The 17,448-nt window shown below is 36.8% G+C and overlaps 2 protein-coding genes across 3 annotated transcripts; one reads left to right on the top strand and one right to left on the bottom strand.

Moving 5' to 3' along the window:
* The first annotated feature begins 1,997 nt into the window (after positions 1–1,997).
* LOC113711540 (uncharacterized) lies at positions 1,998–7,572 on the top strand. Its single transcript, XM_072067194.1, has 4 exons — positions 1,998–2,339; positions 2,434–3,389; positions 3,473–6,541; positions 6,585–7,572. The coding sequence occupies exons 1-4, from the start codon at positions 1,998–2,000 to the stop codon at positions 7,570–7,572; spliced, it is 5,355 nt and encodes a 1,784-aa protein (XP_071923295.1).
* A 3,621-nt stretch (positions 7,573–11,193) lies between these two features.
* Positions 11,194–15,420, bottom strand: LOC140014981 (protein ALP1-like). Of its 2 annotated transcripts, XM_072066731.1 has the most exons (7): positions 15,076–15,420; positions 13,689–13,756; positions 13,524–13,584; positions 12,962–13,048; positions 12,347–12,852; positions 12,039–12,264; positions 11,194–11,960 (listed from the first exon to the last, which is right to left on the bottom strand). In XM_072066731.1, exons 5-7 carry the CDS (start codon positions 12,836–12,838, stop codon positions 11,404–11,406), a joined length of 1,275 nt encoding a protein of 424 aa, XP_071922832.1. In that variant the 5' UTR covers positions 12,839–12,852; positions 12,962–13,048; positions 13,524–13,584; positions 13,689–13,756; positions 15,076–15,420; the 3' UTR covers positions 11,194–11,403. The 2 variants fall into 2 exon arrangements, with proteins under 2 accessions (XP_071922832.1, XP_071922833.1); XM_072066732.1 differs by lacking the exons at positions 13,524–13,584; positions 13,689–13,756.
* Between the last annotated feature and the right edge of the window lie 2,028 nt (positions 15,421–17,448).

The following is a 17,448-nucleotide window of genomic DNA, read 5'->3' as shown; positions in this document are numbered from 1 at the left end:
CATTGTCAAAAGAACAAGTATTCAAAGCACTTGGGATTCTCGGTGACATGTTTTCTATGCCAACCCAATGCCACCAATAGTGTTACACCAAGTGCCATGTTATTATTTACGCTTTAATTTTCTAATAATTCAACTTGGCTTGGTTTAACACAAGTGTATTCAAAGACCCCCTAAAAAAAAAATCCTAAAGTTGGTCACAAATGTCATTCCTCCTGTCTAGTCAAGAACTCTAGATAGTTTTCTGAGATTAAATTGGTAGATAAGTCTCAAAATTGATTTATTATTAGGGTTAATTTCATAAACCTCTCCTAAGGTTTCTGATAATTTCATTAGTCTCCTCTAAAGTTTGTAAAATTACACAAACCTCCTCTGAGGTTAAGGTTTTGATAACAAAATTAGTCCAATTAAAAAAAGTAATATTAAAAAAGTACTTTAAGAAGAGAAATGAAACTTTTATTTCATAAATATCCTTTATGCATGTATATAAATTGTATTAGTAAAAGAATAAAAATAATTAATATACACATTTTACCACTCAACAAAGTGGACATTTAAAAAAATTAAACAACACAAATAAGCAACAAAACTACACTAATTATCATAAGATTTAATATAACAGACTAGTCATCTCTTTTGACATGATATTTGCTATGATTCTTGTGATTTTGGATAGACTAATTTTTCAAAATTTGCCTTTCTTTTCCCTCCATTCTTCTTTACTGCTAACAATTAAATAATTAGAGCACTAATTAACTATTAGTAACTAATTAATGAAAATAACTGTTAAAAATTTCTTTAATGATGAACGATGACTTGTATTTACAAAATAACACACACACAGATCAAACACATTTTCTTTTGTTCTTAGGCCTGTTCTTATTTTCTTAACCAAGTTTTCGAAAAGGGTTTATCCCGGATAGATGATCTAAAATGTGCAAAAGCAGCAATAAATTGTCCTGCATTAATCCAAGAAAAGGTTTTTAAGAGTCTTTCCTAGTTACACGATTAAGCTCACAACTCCAACGAAAGTAAGGAATGGATCTTGTATGCCATAATTAAAAAAAAAAACTTATTTGTCATAGTAAAAAAAATCAAGCGTCAATCAGAAAACGAAGCCATGTGATTATTCAGCCTCAAGGAAAAAAAGGGGGGAGAGAGTAATTCTTGTGTATAAACTAGAAGAAACTCAAGAAATCTTCTTGGATGCAAATACCGACGAACACCTAAACTTCTAGAACAACACTCTTTTTCTGTTTACTATAAGGATTAAAAACATCGATCCAAGTTGATAATATGAACTTACACACACTTATAATGATCACCAACATAGCCAATGATTTGAACGTACAAAACAATAACATACACTACAGTGAAGGCCACCATCAGCCCGTAATCATTTAGCTACCACCTCCATCTGGTTTGATCTTGAGCTTGTGCTTAATATTTTTTACACAAGAAGAGATAGCTTCACTAATCCTTTCTCCCACCATTTGGGACACATGTTTCCTCTCTTTAGGAAACATACCTTCAAGCTTCTTCGTCGATGATGATCCGGTGCTTGCCTCTCCTCCTTTAACATTCGTTCCCTTGTCCGCCATCTCAAAGTTTGTGTGTGCAGCGTGCGTGTTAAGTATTTGGCTTTTCTGAATGACCTGAAAGGTTTGTGTTGTGTCTCAAAAGATTGAGATGATGGTTCTTCTATATATAGTGCATGGAAAAGATTGAAATGAAGGTTTTATTCAAAAGAATCAAGGTGTTGTTTCTGAAGCTGAAAGTTTTGTGTTGTGTCTCAAAAGATTGAATGATGGTTCTATTTATACTGCATGGAGAAGAGGCAGAGAATGAAATGAGGTTATTTTCCAAAAAGAAAAAAAAAAAAAAGGGAATGTTTGGTCTTTGAATATGAGAGTATTCAGAAAGATCACTTAGATGCTTTTTTTCTCTCTCTTCGCCACCCTTTCTCTCATCTGCTCTAGTAAATCATTTCTTTCTCATCCATGGCAGCCCTTCAGCCGTCGGCTGAGGGGCAAGCATTTTCTCCTACAACAAAAAAATCTTTCTCTCAGCTCTTCTCACAGCCAGCAACATCTCCAATTCAACTTCGACAGGCTTCTGTTTATAAGGGTGAAGCTGCGGTTGTTTTTTCCAGAGTAGATGCGGACAGACTTGCGGCACCATTCAGATGGACTTTGGTTGGCAAATTCTCTCACGGACGACCTTCTTTGGAAGATATTCGAAAGTTTTTTGCCTCTTTGAACTTGAAAGATCAAGTTTCCATTGGATTGTTGGATTATAGGCATGTCCTTATTAAATGCTCAGCTGAAGTAGACTTTAACAGAGTTTGGTCGAGAGGAACTTGGCAATTGGGCAAATATCCAATGCGTGTGTTTCGATGGACCAGGGAATTTCATGTGCATAAAGAATCATCTCTAGTACCGGTATGGGGTGGCGGAAGTGGCTGCTGATATTGCGAAAGATACGGCTGCGAATGCAACTGCTGCAACTGGGAGCGAAAATGCAGTAAATATTTCTGATTCTCATGAAGTGCGAACTACTGCTACGGTTCAAAAAGGAAAAAATATCTTAGCAGCAAAAACCACTATTGCTGGGTCTGCCGTGCAAGTGGAGGAAGGGGAAGTAAATGTTCTGCAACATTGTGCTATTCATGATGATCATGCGGTTGAAGCAACCAATAACCAAACCGCTGATGCTAACGAAAAAACAGAAATAAGTAACATGATGAGTTCAACATTGCATAGGGGACAAAGAGAAATGGACTTCCAACTGGATAATCATCATGGTCTTCAACTTGAAGGGTCCCATTCCCACATTGTGAAGCCTTTTAACACCGAACCAGCGCATGTGGACAGTCATCAAAATGAAGGGTCCCATTTTCCCATTGAAAATCCTCTTAACACCGAACCAGAACATTTGACCGACAATGGTTCAAACTGTAAAGATAATCTGACCCACAACAATGTGATGGGTGAACATCACTTGCTAGCTGACAATGACAATGCTAATCATGAACTGATGGCCGACATTTCTGTTTCGGAGAATCTCTATGTTGATTTGCGAGGAGGAAAGGATTCTACACACCAAGAGGTTTTGGAGCAGTCTGCTGGTGATGTGGATAAACAGGAGAACCTTGTTGAAGAGGGATTATTGGATGGTGGGTTTGCATCCCTATCAGAGGGGGAGGCTGACGATGGCGATAGATTCTATAGTGGGAAGACACAGGAGCGCATGGGCTCCTCTGGGGTTGTAGATATTTTTAACCTTGACCCAATTATTCAACAGGTTAGTGACAAGCTCCAGCATGGGGAAGAATTCCAGTTGGTTAAGTATGGCAAGAAGAGAGGAAAGCTACCTCAAATTTCGTCGAATAGGTCGCTGCGATCGAAAGCTAAGGCAACCTCGAACTCTTTCTCTGCTGTAAATCAATGATTAAGTTCCTTTTCTGGAATATCAGGGGTGTGTCCCGTGCCCCAAATTTTCGTAGATTGAGATTTTTAGTTAATCTTCATGAGATTCAATTGGTTGCTATCTGTGAACCGAAAGTCCAAGCAGTGGATATTCATTCGATTAGGATGCGTCTTCACATGGATCAAGCCATCTGTAATAGTAGGGGGGATATTTGGGTTCTTTACAAATCCTCTATCTTGTGTAGCTTGGTTGGAGAATCGAGTCAACACATGTCTCTATATCTTAGCTCTTTGTTATTTGAGAGACCTATTACCTTCTCAGTTACTCATGCAAAGTGCACATACACTGAACGGCTAGAATTGTGGTCTAGTCTCCTAGTGGACAACCCGGATCAATCCCCTTGGTTGATTGTGGGGGATTTCAACGTCATCGTGTCGGCGGAGGAGAAAAGGGGAGGGTTGCCTTTTAGACCAGCAGAGGGTTGGGATTTTTTAGATTTTATGTCTCAGGCAGGGGTTTTTGATGTGGGGTACTCGGGCTCTTGCTTCACATGGTGCAATAACAGGCATGGTCGGGCGCGTATCTGGAAGCGATTAGATAGGTTGCTAATGAATCAAGTTGCTTCTAATTTCGCTCTGGATTTTAGCATTCGCCATTTATCTAGGGATCCTTCGGATCATGCGCCATTATTATTATCGGCTACGACAAAACTAGACAACAAGCCGAGGCCATTCCGTTTCTTAAATTTTTGGGCATCTAAGCCTGGGTTTTTGGATGTGGTCCGATGCAACTGGAACGTGGCTTTCTCGGGGCCTCCGTTAATGGTCCTTGCTGCTAAGCTTCGAAGTGTCAAGATGGCGTTACGTGCCTGGTCTCGGGAGGTTTTCGGAGATATCTTTGGCTCGGTACGGGTGGCAGAGGACATGGCCCTCAACGCTGAGTTGAGCTATGACACTGATCCATCGGAAGACAAGCTTGTAGCATTACAGAAGGCTCGGGCTCATCTTCGGCGGTCGCAAGGGGTGGAGCATATGTTTTGGCAACAAAAATCAAGGGTCAAATGGTTGAAGGATGGAGATCGAAATTCGAGATATTTCCATGCAGTGGTGGCAGAGCGCCACCAACGGTCGGTAATCCATCGGATTAAATCATCCACTGGGGATTGGCTGGAGTCTGCGGATGCCATTGAGAGTGAAGCCGAATCCTTTTTTAAACGGTTATTTACGGCAGAGTCCCCTAGTGCATCCTTTAATGCTCTTGACGTTATACCGAAATTGCTGACGGACCAGGATAATGACATGCTAGACGAGATCCCTTCTAAGGAAGAAGTTAAGTCAGTGATTTTTGCAATGGATGGTGGGAGTGCGGCTGGGCCGGATGGGTTCTCGGGTAGGTTTTTTACGTGTGCATGGGACATTGTGGCAGAGGATGTCCATGCGGCTGTGGTTAGTTTCTTCTGTGGAGAGGTACTGCCTAGGAGTATATCTTCCACTTCAATAGTGCTGGTTCCGAAGGTCCAGTCTCCGCAGGATTTTACCCAATTCCGTCCGATTAGCTTGTGTAACTTTATCAATAAGGTGATATCCAAGGTCTTGTCGGACAGATTAGCATGGATCTTGCCGAAGATTATTTCCCCTCAGCAGAGTGGCTTTGTGAAAGGTAGGCATATCTCTGATAATTTTCTGTTGGCTCAGGAGCTTATATCTGGTATTCGTCGCTCTAATAGGGGAGGGAATGTGGTGTTAAAGTTGGACATGGCCAAGGCTTACGACCGCATTTCATGGGTTTTCTTGTTACAAGTACTGCGTCGATTTGGTTTCACGGAGAGGTGGATTGATATGATTTGGCGATTAATCTCCAATGTTTGGTTTTCGGTTCTGGTCAACGGCTCTCCTTGTGGCTTTTTCCAATCTACTAGGGGGCTCCGACAAGGTGACCCCATTTCACCGGCTCTTTTTGTTATTGGGGCAGAGGTCCTGTCTAGGTTGCTTAACTCTTTGGTTGGCCAGCGTGGATTCCTGCCGTTTAAGATTCCTTCCACATGTCCTGTCATTACACATCTAGCTTTTGCAGATGACGTAATTATTTTTTGTAGCGGGGTTAAGAGTACTTTGCGGCATGTTATGAGGGTTTTGGGGTTGTATTGTAGTACGTCTGGGCAGCAGGTAAATTGTCTGAAGAGTTGCTTTGTTACTCATGATAAGTTGAGCCCTGCTCGTCGACGAGTGGTGTCACAAGTTTCTGGTTTTCAGGCCAAGTCCCTCCCACTTAAGTATCTTGGATGCACTCTCTATTCCGGAAGACGGAGATGTAGCTACTTCTTGGACATCTGCTCCTCAGTTGCAAAGCGGGTTCTATCGTGGAAGGAAAAGTTATTGTCGCCTGGTGGGCGTTTGGTTTTAATCAGGAGTGTTTTGTCGTCGTTGCCTCTGCACATCCTTGCTGTCACGGATCCTCCAAAGGGTGTGCTTCATACCCTCGAGAAGGTTTTTGCAAATTTCCTTTGGGGAAGGTCTGAGGGGGGTAATCGCTACCATTGGATTAGATGGGAGACTATGTGCAAACCGCTTGATGAAGGGGGGATTGGTGTGCGGTCCCTGGCGGATGTGTTGGAGACATTTTCAGTGAAGCTATGGTGGTCCTTCAGGCAATGTTTATCCCTCTGGGCGAAATTTATGCACGATAAATACCTCCAAGGCGGTCATGTGTGTGAAGCGGAACTTCAGCGCTTTCAATCTCCCACCTGGAGGAGGCTAGTCAGGTGCCAGGCTCTGGCAGATTCCCATATCCGGTGGGTGTTGCAGAATGGAATGGTCGACTTTTGGCATGAGAATTGGATGGGTGAAGGGTCGTTGTGTCAACAGGTTGAGAATTTTGGTGATCACGCCGTAGCGGACTTCGTGTTGAATGGGAGCTGGAACGTTTCGATGCTTCATCAATGGCTACCTGATAGCATTGTTTCTACGATTATGCAAATACGCCCTCCTGATATTTTTTCTACAACCCCAGATAGGATGGTGTGGGACTTGGAGACAACTGGTTCCTTCTCCTTCTCATCTGCATATAATTTGGTCCGACAGGAATCCAACATTTCCATCTTCTCCTCTAATATTTGGTTGTCAGCTTTGCCTGTAAAAATCTCTTTTTTTTATGATTAGGATGTTATCGGGCCGCCTGCCTGTGATGGAATCGCTGCAGAGGCGGGGTGTCTGCGGTCCATCTCGGTGTTCTTGCTGTGTCAACCCAGCGGTGGAGTCAGTTGATCATGTCTTGTGTGTTGGAGATGTCCCACGGTGGGTATGGAATTCTTTTCAGGTAGAGGCAGGAGACTTTGCACATGTCTCAACGGTAAAACATGCAGTCATTCAATGGTGGATGCGCCCGGCTAAGAACAAGTTGATGAAATTGTTGTATCAGATATTGCCTTCGCTTATTTGTTGGCATCTCTGGAAGGCTAGAAATGTGGCGGTGTGGGAAGGAAAGGTGTTGTCAGCGATACAGGTACATGGCTTTATTCTTTCGGATCTCTGTGATATTCTTCAGATGCACTTTAAGGATATGGGGGTGGGACGTTATTCGTGGCATCGACTACACATTTCGCTGATGGGGTGGAAGAAGGAAATGAGGGTCACTTTAGTCAGGTGGCTGCCTCCGGCTTCTACCCTCCTAAAACTGAACACTGATGGGTGCTCCTTAGGGAATCCGGGGAGGAGTGGAGGTGGTGGGATTTTGCGAGATAGTGCAGGTTTTTTCAGACTTGGTTTTGCGGGTTATTGGGGAGAGACGACGAGCCTACATTCAGAATTGAAGGCCTTGTTATTTGGGATTAAGTTGTGTGTCACGCAAGGCTTTTGTTGCTTGCACCTGGAGTCTGATTCCATTCTTTTAGTCCAAATGGTCACAGGGGTTGGTAGATGCCCATGGGCCTTGCAACGAGAGCTGGACGAGTTGCTTGCCTTTCGGAATGCTTTTCAAGCTGTCTCCCACTGTTATCGCCAAGCGAATGTGCCAGCAGATCGGCTTTCTAAGATTGGGACAGATACCCGCTCTACTGTTATCTATAACTCGTTTGCGCAATTGCCACGTTTGGTTCGAGGAGACCTTAGGTTGGATAGGCTTGGCTATCCTAACTTCCGTGCTTCTTGAGCGCGGGCGTGCTTGTGTTTAGTGATGTTTCCATGTACTCGTTCAGCAAAATGGGGGGAAAAGGGGAGGATAGGTCAAGTCTTTTGTTCATGGCCATGCTGCAAATCTTGTAACTTTTATGATTCTGTTTGAATAATAACGATGAGGGCTGTCCTCTTTAAAAAAAAAAAAAAAAAGAATATGAGAGTATTAAGAACGCGTAACAATAATGTAATCCATATTTGCCTATTGTTTGGTAACATACTTATAAGAATCACTCTATGGTAATGACATTGTTAGAGTTTCTTTCCATCATTCTCCACTTATAATTTAAATCTGTTAAAATTTTCCCCCATCATTCTTTAACTTACAACCTATTCAGATTGATTGACTCATTAATATAATGAAAGTCATTATGATTCGAGATTAAACATGCAAATGGAATTGATGAAAACTTGTATGGACAATGAAGTTTATGATTTCATTCCGTATCCCATTCTTGAATGCGGTCCAAACAGCTCTTAAGTGCGTGAAGTGAAATGACTCTTGTCTTAGTTTACCATTCATTCTTTAGTTCTTTTTTCCCTCTGCACTTTAAACATCGATTTTCGCACTACAAATAGTCTGACCTTTATCTTTGACTGCATCAAGATATTTACGCATGTCAATGCTTCTAGTCTTAGTACTAGGTCTTACGACACAAATGATTGGGACGAATCGCCTTCTATCTCTAGAATTGTTAATAGACAATACCAGATTGTGTGGACTGCTTCATCTTCAAGAGAATTCACAACAAACACAGCTTGGACTATTGTGAGAACATGCAAACCAACGTTCAATGGACCAAACAGAATGGTCCACGGCATGCTTTTATTACCCTGGCAGCCAAGAAGGCTCTCAGTACTCGAAAGAGACTTGGACAATATATAGTTTGGTTCAAACAGAGTGGTCCACGCAACTTGTTTGCTTTGTGGGAATGAGAATGAAACTCTATCTCATATCTTCTTTAATTGCACTTACAGTTGGCAGAAAATATAACAAAAAGTAAAAGATAGTTTTCTTAAGAATTCTTAAAATTACTTTTGACACTTACCTTCACTAGTTTTTTTAAATAAAATGGCTAACCACAAGAATTTGAAACTTACGTGCACAAGACATGCAACAATTTTTGTAATAATAACTATAATAAATTTATATCATAAAACTAGAATTATCCTTTTCTTCCAATACTTTGTCTTTTATTTACTATTGGTATGTTTTGTTTATAAGCTTAGATGATAATATACCAATAAAAAAATAAAACATAAAGTATGCAAAATAAGAAAAAGAAGAAAAAAAATAAAAATATGATATATTGTTAGCATGAATAAATGGAATAAAACCAAAAAGATAAATAAAACATAAATTATGCAAAAGAAAAGAAACATTTGATGTATAATTAGCATGAATAACTAAAAAAATTAAAAAGAAAAAGAAAAAGGAGTTTAATTAGAATTCTTATTATCTATTCAGTACTAGTTCAATCTAATTTGCATCCCAATTCATACTAAAACACTTAATATCACTATTTAAAAATTAAAAAAATATAATGATTTAAAATCAAAATATTAGGGACCAAAAGCAAAAAATCAAAGTTGTTGACTAACGGCAATTTGATGTTGACAGTTAATCATCATTACATTTCTGTTAGTTGTCCTAAGTCTACCTAAAGTCACAAATTTTGAGGGCTAAATTTATTTTGGCTGAACTATTAGAATCCAATTTAGCACACAGGCCAAATATTGGAGACCAAAACAATAATTCTCCCTGATATATATATATATATATATATATATATATATATATATATATATATATATATATATATATATATATGCCAGAACCTCAATCTTAGTTGAGGACTGATGATTATGCAAAAGTGACACACCATTAAAGGAAGATATTTTGATGGGAATAAAACCCATAATATAATTCATTATTTGAAATAGCATCTAACCCATTGGAAATATTGCAAGTGGGAATAACTACCTTGCAATATAAATTAAAAAAATAAACACCCAACAAAGGAATTAAATACATACCTTCAAGAGAGGTGTGCAAGATTACACCCATAAAAAGGATGAAAAATACCATTGAGAAAAAGACAACCACCCGTGATATAAATTAATCACCTTTACATAAATTGGAAGGAGAAAAACTATCAAATTTAGAAACCCATGAAGGGAATTGAAAACCCATCAAAGGATAACCATTTTGGTATAGCATTCTAAGATGGTCAAATGCCTGAAAATAATAGGGAAAAATATAATCAATGGCATCAGATGTTGTTTCACTATTTGCTGATTTTCCTTAATCACTTCATGCCATTTAAGTGAAGTGATGGATAAATCTTGAACACAAGGCCAACACAAAAATAAATTTTAGAAAAGGGTGTTGTCATTCATGGTAATCCTCTGTCATTGACATTGTTGAAAATTTATATAGAAGTTGCACTATAAGCATAATGGATGCAAAAGATAAAATTCTATTAAACTAAAAATCAAATTACAAGATAAAATTCTATCAAACTAGAATTCAAATTACAAATCAAATAACTTCATACAACAACTTATCAGATAAGATGTTGTTAAAATTAAAATAAAAGAAGTAATTAATCTTCACTACAAGAGAAAAACGGACAGTACTCTTTCGTGAACTTGATGCAATCAAGATGGGATTGGAACAAGCCATGGAAATTTCAGGTAACAAGATTGAACTCAAAAGTGATTTTGAAGTCAAATGTCAAAGTTCCACAGAAAGTAATGCCCTTGCTGCGTGAGATCAAGAAGTTAGCTACCTCTTTTGTTAATATAATTTTTGCTTTTGTATATAGGGAATCTAATAGCGCTGCAGATTGCCTTGCAAGAAAGCTAGATTCTGCAGGTTTTGAAGTGCTCAATAGTAATTATCCCATAGAGTTAGTAAAAATTTTGAATGATGATAGGAAGGAAACTCTGACTCGTAGAGGGAGTTAGAATCGCTCTCGAGAACTCGTATATATATATATTTACTGGGTACTTACCTACTTTTGAATTACATTAAGGGTACGTTTGGTTCTACAGAATTAGAATTGAATTAGAATTGAAATTCTATAGAATTGGAATTCTATGAATTGGAATTCCAAGTCATTTCAATTCTTTCGTTTGGGAAATGCATAGAATTGATACGGAATTTATTTGAAATTCCAAATTCTTTGTTTGTATGGGAGAAGAATTCATTAGGAATTAGAATTGTTTCCAACTAATATTTTCTTACATAAAAAATTTCTTTTTTTTACTATATAATAATTTTTTAACATTTAGCTAATTGTTACTAAAGCTTTAAGGAAAAAACCAATTAGTACCTTTAATAATTTATTTTTTCTTGCATTTAACTAATTGTTAATAAAGCTTTAAAAGAAAAAAAATTAGTTCCTTTTTTGCAAAAATAAAAAATTCTTTTTTTAAAAAAAATTAAATTATATTAAATAAAAAATAATTGTATATTCTAACTTAAAAAGTAGTTAATATTTATCGAGTTAAAACCTTGATACGTTTTTAAAGTTAAGAACTTTAAATTTTAGAAAATCAAAAGCCTACTCTATGATATGAATTGGGAGGAAGGTCATAACTTGTACCTATTATAAATATTTGAGTTTTGTATCTTACAAGAAATTTCAATATAGGAATACAAGAAATAGAGGAATACGCAAACAAAGTGTTTTTAGCCAAAAAAAAAAAAAGAGAAAGAAAAGCACAATTATACATTGCTACTATTTTTCAATAAATGGCCATTCTAATATGAAATTAAGTTCGAATAAATTCCTATCAAATTTCAACTTCCATGATGGCCTTGTCTAATTTGATAGTCAATAAACATTGCTCGTGCTAAAGCATTCCTAAATTGTGTCCACTCGCTAGTTGGTTGTACTGTTCGAATTCGATTCTCGTTAACATCATTTACACCACCATCATTATTTGGACCATCATCTTCCATTCCATTTTCCTCATCTTCATCTTCCATTTCATCTTCATCATCAACCTCATGTTGTACTCTTCGCATCTCAGCATCAACTTCATCCAAGTAAGGGTCATTTGGTTGTTCTACTCGAATAAGGTTATGAAGGATGGCACATGCATTAATTATCATGACATGAGTCTTAACATCAAAAAAAGATGCATCTCTCAAAATGGCCCACCGCTTCTTGAACAAACCAAATGTCCTTTCAATCACATTTCGAGCAATTGAATGTCGAAGGTTGAATAACTCTTTAAAATTTTGAGGCTTGCTCCCACTAGCAGACCACTCGCTAAGATGATATCTAACTCCCCTATATGGAGCTAAGAAACCGGAGCTATTTGCATAACCCGCATCAACAAGAAAGTACTTGCCTGTAATGTTAGACAACAAATTATTACTCATTTATAGTTAAAAGAAAAAAAAACACTTGATATCTAATTGTCACATACCCTTGGGAACAATTAATGGATCTGATCTAACTAACGCATCCCGTAGAACTCTACCATCTGCTGCAGAACCTTCCCATCCAGGCAATACATATGTAAATCTCATGTCACGGGAGCATACACCTAAAACATTTGTTGCTATCTCATTCTTCCTATTCCTATATCTTCCTTGATCTCTAAGAAGAACATGTACTTTAACATAAGTACCGTCTAACGCTCCAAGAGAATCCTGTATTATAAACAAAATATCATAAGTTGATGAATCTTGTAAATATTATCTTCATTAATAAACATCAAAAAATATTGATTACCTGAAACCATTCCCACTTTTCATGCTCGTAACCTTCCATTTCCGATTCAGGCTGGATAAGATAGTGTCTCCCCAATTTTATGATAGCACGTAGAACTATATTAAAGTATCGACTAACTGTCTCACCTGATCTTATGAAATTAAAATTGACAGTGCGATTCTTAAAATTATGAGCAAGAACATAGAGAAACATTGCAATTGCCTCTTCAACAGTAATATTTCTAGTATCCATCAACCCACAATGCTCTCTTAAATTTGTACATAAAACAGTAAAACAATGTTTATTGAGTCTAAGTTGCTCTACACAAACTCTATTGTTTCCATAGTAAAGACGCCTTAGATATATTTCACGTGCTACTTTAAAGTCCAAGTAAGGCTCCTTTACTATATGTTTCTCATGCCACCAAACTACTAATGTAGCTATTGTTACCATATAATTTGCAACTACCACTTTTCTCTTTTTTGCTTTTTGCTCGTCTCCTTCTTTATCCATGTCAATATCCAATTCTGCAATTCAAAATCATGACAACAATAAGAAAAGGTAAGTCAAAAGACCAAATCATGCCAAACTAGCTATTAATTCAAAAGACCAAATTAGCTATTGGAAAACTCGTACATGATGTATTAGGATCAAAGCGCAAAGTTTTAGGTATCTGCCCGCTCTTATAAGGCCACGTTCTTGCACAATCTATCTCCAGCAAGCCTGTAAAACCAAGGGCATAATTAGATGTCACAATGGTGATTAAAATGAGACCCAAGTGATTCACAGTAACTAAACCAGCTTCTGGATACTCGGCTTCTAGTCTAGAATTCGGATGATGCCATAACTCAAGATTCACACCTCAGTTTGACAAGAAAAATGAAAAGTCTGGCACCCATTTTAAAACTCTACAACTAGCACCTCCAACAATCAACATTGTCCCATCAATTTCTATCATTTCTACAAACTCTGTAATGGATTAACTTGATTTGATTATCTTTATCACATACAGAAGTTAAAGAATCTAATCTGGTCGTTCAGTAATATAACAACACATGAACCAACTACTAGCAGATATACTAAAGCTATAACAAGAAGAATAAGCGCTTCAAATTTTCATTGACCAGAGTACTAACACTTTCTCAAGCCAGAATAATATGTTAAGCAAGAGCATCAAAAACTGCACTAGAAGGCTTACCAGCAGATTTGTTTTGAGAAAGGAATTTCTCGACCACACCTTCATTCTGGGAACAGTTAAACTGTTCCATCATAAAACGAAAAAGTATACTAATTAGTTGTACATCTTTACCCAGACACAAGATACAAGGCATTGTAATTTACTGAGAAATACGGGAATATGCACCTGCAAGTGCTGTACACAAGAGATCCACCTACTTTGAGCAATCTGAAACCGTTGGATAGAAGTTGAAGCTGAAACATATAGACAAGAGTAACGTGATGACCATATGGAATTATAAGATCCTTAGGATGGACAGAAGTTGAAATTGCAACTTATTGACAAGTAGCCCATATAAAATCAAGATATTGACCATGGAACATAATTTTTTTCTCCATACAATGTATAAAAAACAGCTATTCAGTGGGATAATAGACAGAGAAGAGCATCTGACATCTCTTTGGAAGGTATCAAAAGCTGCCTAAAGCCCCTTTTGTCAATCCCTTTTTCTCTAGCAGCAATAGCTGTCCGAAGATGCAGGAATTAGATGATTTCTGCAGAGTGCTCTCTGATCAATGGGGTACTCTGGACATAAGTACACTATCACCAAGAGTACCAATGGTGGAAGATGTGGAATGCAGTGAAAAACATACTAGAGCGACAGTGAAAAACCCACTTAATTTTTTAAAGTGATTATTATATTAATTTTTACAGTTAAGATAAACTGAACTTTGTTGTATAACCATCTACTGCAAACTTTTCCATACCTCAGAGAACTCTGTCCCAGGGATTTTCAATTGATTCATTCTTTACAGTCATAACTAAGCCTTCCAATCTGAAAAGGTTGTCATTAGTATCCCTGGGCAACAACCTAGTACGTATCAATCTTAGGAGCATGGCTTTGAGATCCCAAATTCCTCCAGATTTCATTCTAATTCTATCATTTCACACCCAAAATTTTTATGTCCAAATCGATTAAAATATTTTATAACTTTAAAAAAATCCCCTGAAAATCATTTTTCATATGGGGTTCCACGTCTTTTTGTTGTAGTGCATTCCCGAGCAATTGTTGCATCCGTGAGGCAAAAATATCATCTAAAACCTGCAAATCCGAATCTTTGTTGTCATGGTAGTATTTATCATATTACTGGATCTTATTAGACTCTCATCTTTACTTCCATAAATCAAGGTCAAATCAGTTGGAAACCATTCAATTACTGGAATAAAAATTGTGAAATTTCTCCTCAAAACAACAAAGAAAATCATCACAACCACTCTAATGTGAAACACTGACGATTTGGCCAGCAAAAGTATAACTCGAGCCAAGTTACCAAGTCAGCCTGCATTTTTCACTACCTTGCAAACATCTATAACTATTTCAAGGATGAAAGACTTGCATCACATAGAAGATTCAAAGGATGATCAGATTATCCCTCTTTCCTTCTTAACACTCAACTTCGTATAGGGTGAATTTCAGTTAAAAACGTCATGCTTTTAATCTTTTAAACATTTGCAAATAATGGCTACTGCTTAAAGTGACTATCTGAATCCTGGAAGAATTAGCTCAACTTACTCGGAGCAGTCTTGCGATTGGTAAGGGATAGCTGGAGAAGCAAAAAGCGATGCCGGAGACGGTGGTGGAAGAGGCAAAATGTTAGGGTGGAGGTGAAGGCGATGACGCAGAGCAGAAGCAGTTGCGGTTGAGGAAAAGTGATCGAGAGAGAGGGCTGCTTACCTAGTTGACCCGATTTTAATTTTTTACCCACAAGATCCGCGTGTAGACCCGTTTCGCAGGGTTTAGTTGTGGAATTGGAATTAGAATTCTTTTGGTCCAATAAAGAATTCAAATCATGGAATTGGACCCCTATAGAATTCAGATTCAATTCTAATTCTTTGACGGAAGCAGTATCCAAACAACAGATTTGGAATTGGGGCCCCAATTCCAATTCTAAATCTCAATTCCATGGGAAACCAAACATACCCTAAAGCTTACCATTTCCCGAGAAAAAGTCTTACTGCATAATTACTTAGTTGATTAAAAGAATCTTAAAGTTGCGGTCTACTCTTTTCTGTACGTACTAAACATATGATAATTAAGCATGTCATGATGGGTTGTAATTATGTAATCATTATTAAACTTACAATATACAAAAGTCAGGGGATGTTTCACACAGTTTGATTAGTTAGTTAACCAACACGTGAAGTGCAGACAAAGAGAGTTGCATTGACCCATGTCCCCTTGATAGGTCATAATTTATTGCTAAATTTATAATTATTCTCCCCTTGATTTTAGTCAAATATTATTTTAATTGATAGATTCTACTTATATTTGATTAATGATGCTAATTGTAGGAAAATGAGTAAAATGTGATAAAAGGTGTAATTTTCCAAGAATTACTGTCAAGTCTAGTGACGACAGGATTCACGCATGGCAGTTTCCTAATTCAAGCCGAAAACTTATGAAGCATGTTTCCAAATACAGTTGAGAAACATCTTAAATTATTAGGAAATATCTTCTTTTTAGAAAAATGAGCACGTTCAATGTATTTTGAAAACTAGAAAATAGGAAAATAAATGGCCGGCTCCCGTTTGATTACTACCTCTTAGGAAAGAAAAGAGGGAGCCGGCTACATACATATATATTAGGAGACAGCCGCTTGGCGTGAAGGCAGCATATTTTTCTTTCTTTCGTTATTTCTTATGGTGAAATACTGATGTGAAGTGCTTCAATTGGCTATGTGCAACTAAGATTTTTTTCTAGTTGATGGTCAACTTAAAGATTTGGTTCTAAATATCTGTGAGATCGAATTATTTTACTTATTTCATTTATTCATTGGTATTTGTACGTTTTCTGATTTAACCTCTTATGATTGTTATATTATTTGAATGTCAAGGTCCCGATATTCGAATTAATCTAATAATCTATTGCCAAATTAAGTGATTGAATCCTTAATTGTTCAATTGATTAATACCAGTGGCGACTAGCATGATTGGTTTCATGTTAGGAAAACGTATGATCTAACTTAAACAAACCCTCGTAACGTGTTTGTTGGTTAGGGTTGGACTTTTCTAATTCTTATTGTAATTGAAAAATAAAATCCTATGGTCGTACTTAAGGTTATTTCTTAGTTAGGGAAATAGTTAACGGTCGTACCTTGACTATCGAAAAAGTAAGGAAAAGTGAAAATATCCCTTGCCGTGTCCTGAAGAAAGTGAAAGATTGTATGACTACTTTGGGCACAGAAACTATATTTAAAACCTGATACGCATTTGGTAAAAAATAGCATGAAATTTGTTAATTATTTCTTCTATGATTTCTTTTACGCTTATTTATTTATGGTATCTATTTGTCTCAAAACATAAGAATCAACATAATTTTCACACTTCTTAGGTTCCGTTTGATAAAACTGAATCTGAATTCTGAAATCTGAATACTGAAACAATTATAATTTGCTGAATTTTAAGCACTGAAAAAAATATATGAATGTTTAAATTTTAATGTTAAACCTATTTATACTGTTTGATAAATATTTATAACTGAATGCTTAATAAGTTTAATTTGACAATTTTGCCCTTATATCCTTTCATTCAAAAAAGAAATAGAATCTATGATTTAATTAGTTTAAAATTGTTAGGTATGAAAATGACAATATTTATTTTTAAATCAAATTAATATAAAATGTGAAATATATTATATGAGGAGTATGGAGAAGATGTGAAAGTCATTAGAAAGGGAGAAAAGTGAAACTAAAAATCGTTAGATAGAGAATATTATATTGTTTAATTAGATAAGAATTTTTAACACAATTAACAAACAAGGGTAGATTTGGTAGATAAGATAAGGTAGCTGAAGTAATTCTATTGATTCTTATCAGAATTAAGCATTCAGTTAGGATTCTTGTGCTGAAAAAAATACACACAGGTTCAGCACTGCTTAACAAATTCA

This window comes from Coffea arabica, chromosome 10e, assembly GCF_036785885.1.
Source record: "Coffea arabica cultivar ET-39 chromosome 10e, Coffea Arabica ET-39 HiFi, whole genome shotgun sequence".
NCBI lineage: Eukaryota > Viridiplantae > Streptophyta > Magnoliopsida > Gentianales > Rubiaceae > Coffea > Coffea arabica.
The sequence above is the reverse complement of the archived record's forward strand: the minus strand, read 5'-3'. Positions and strand labels throughout refer to the sequence as shown.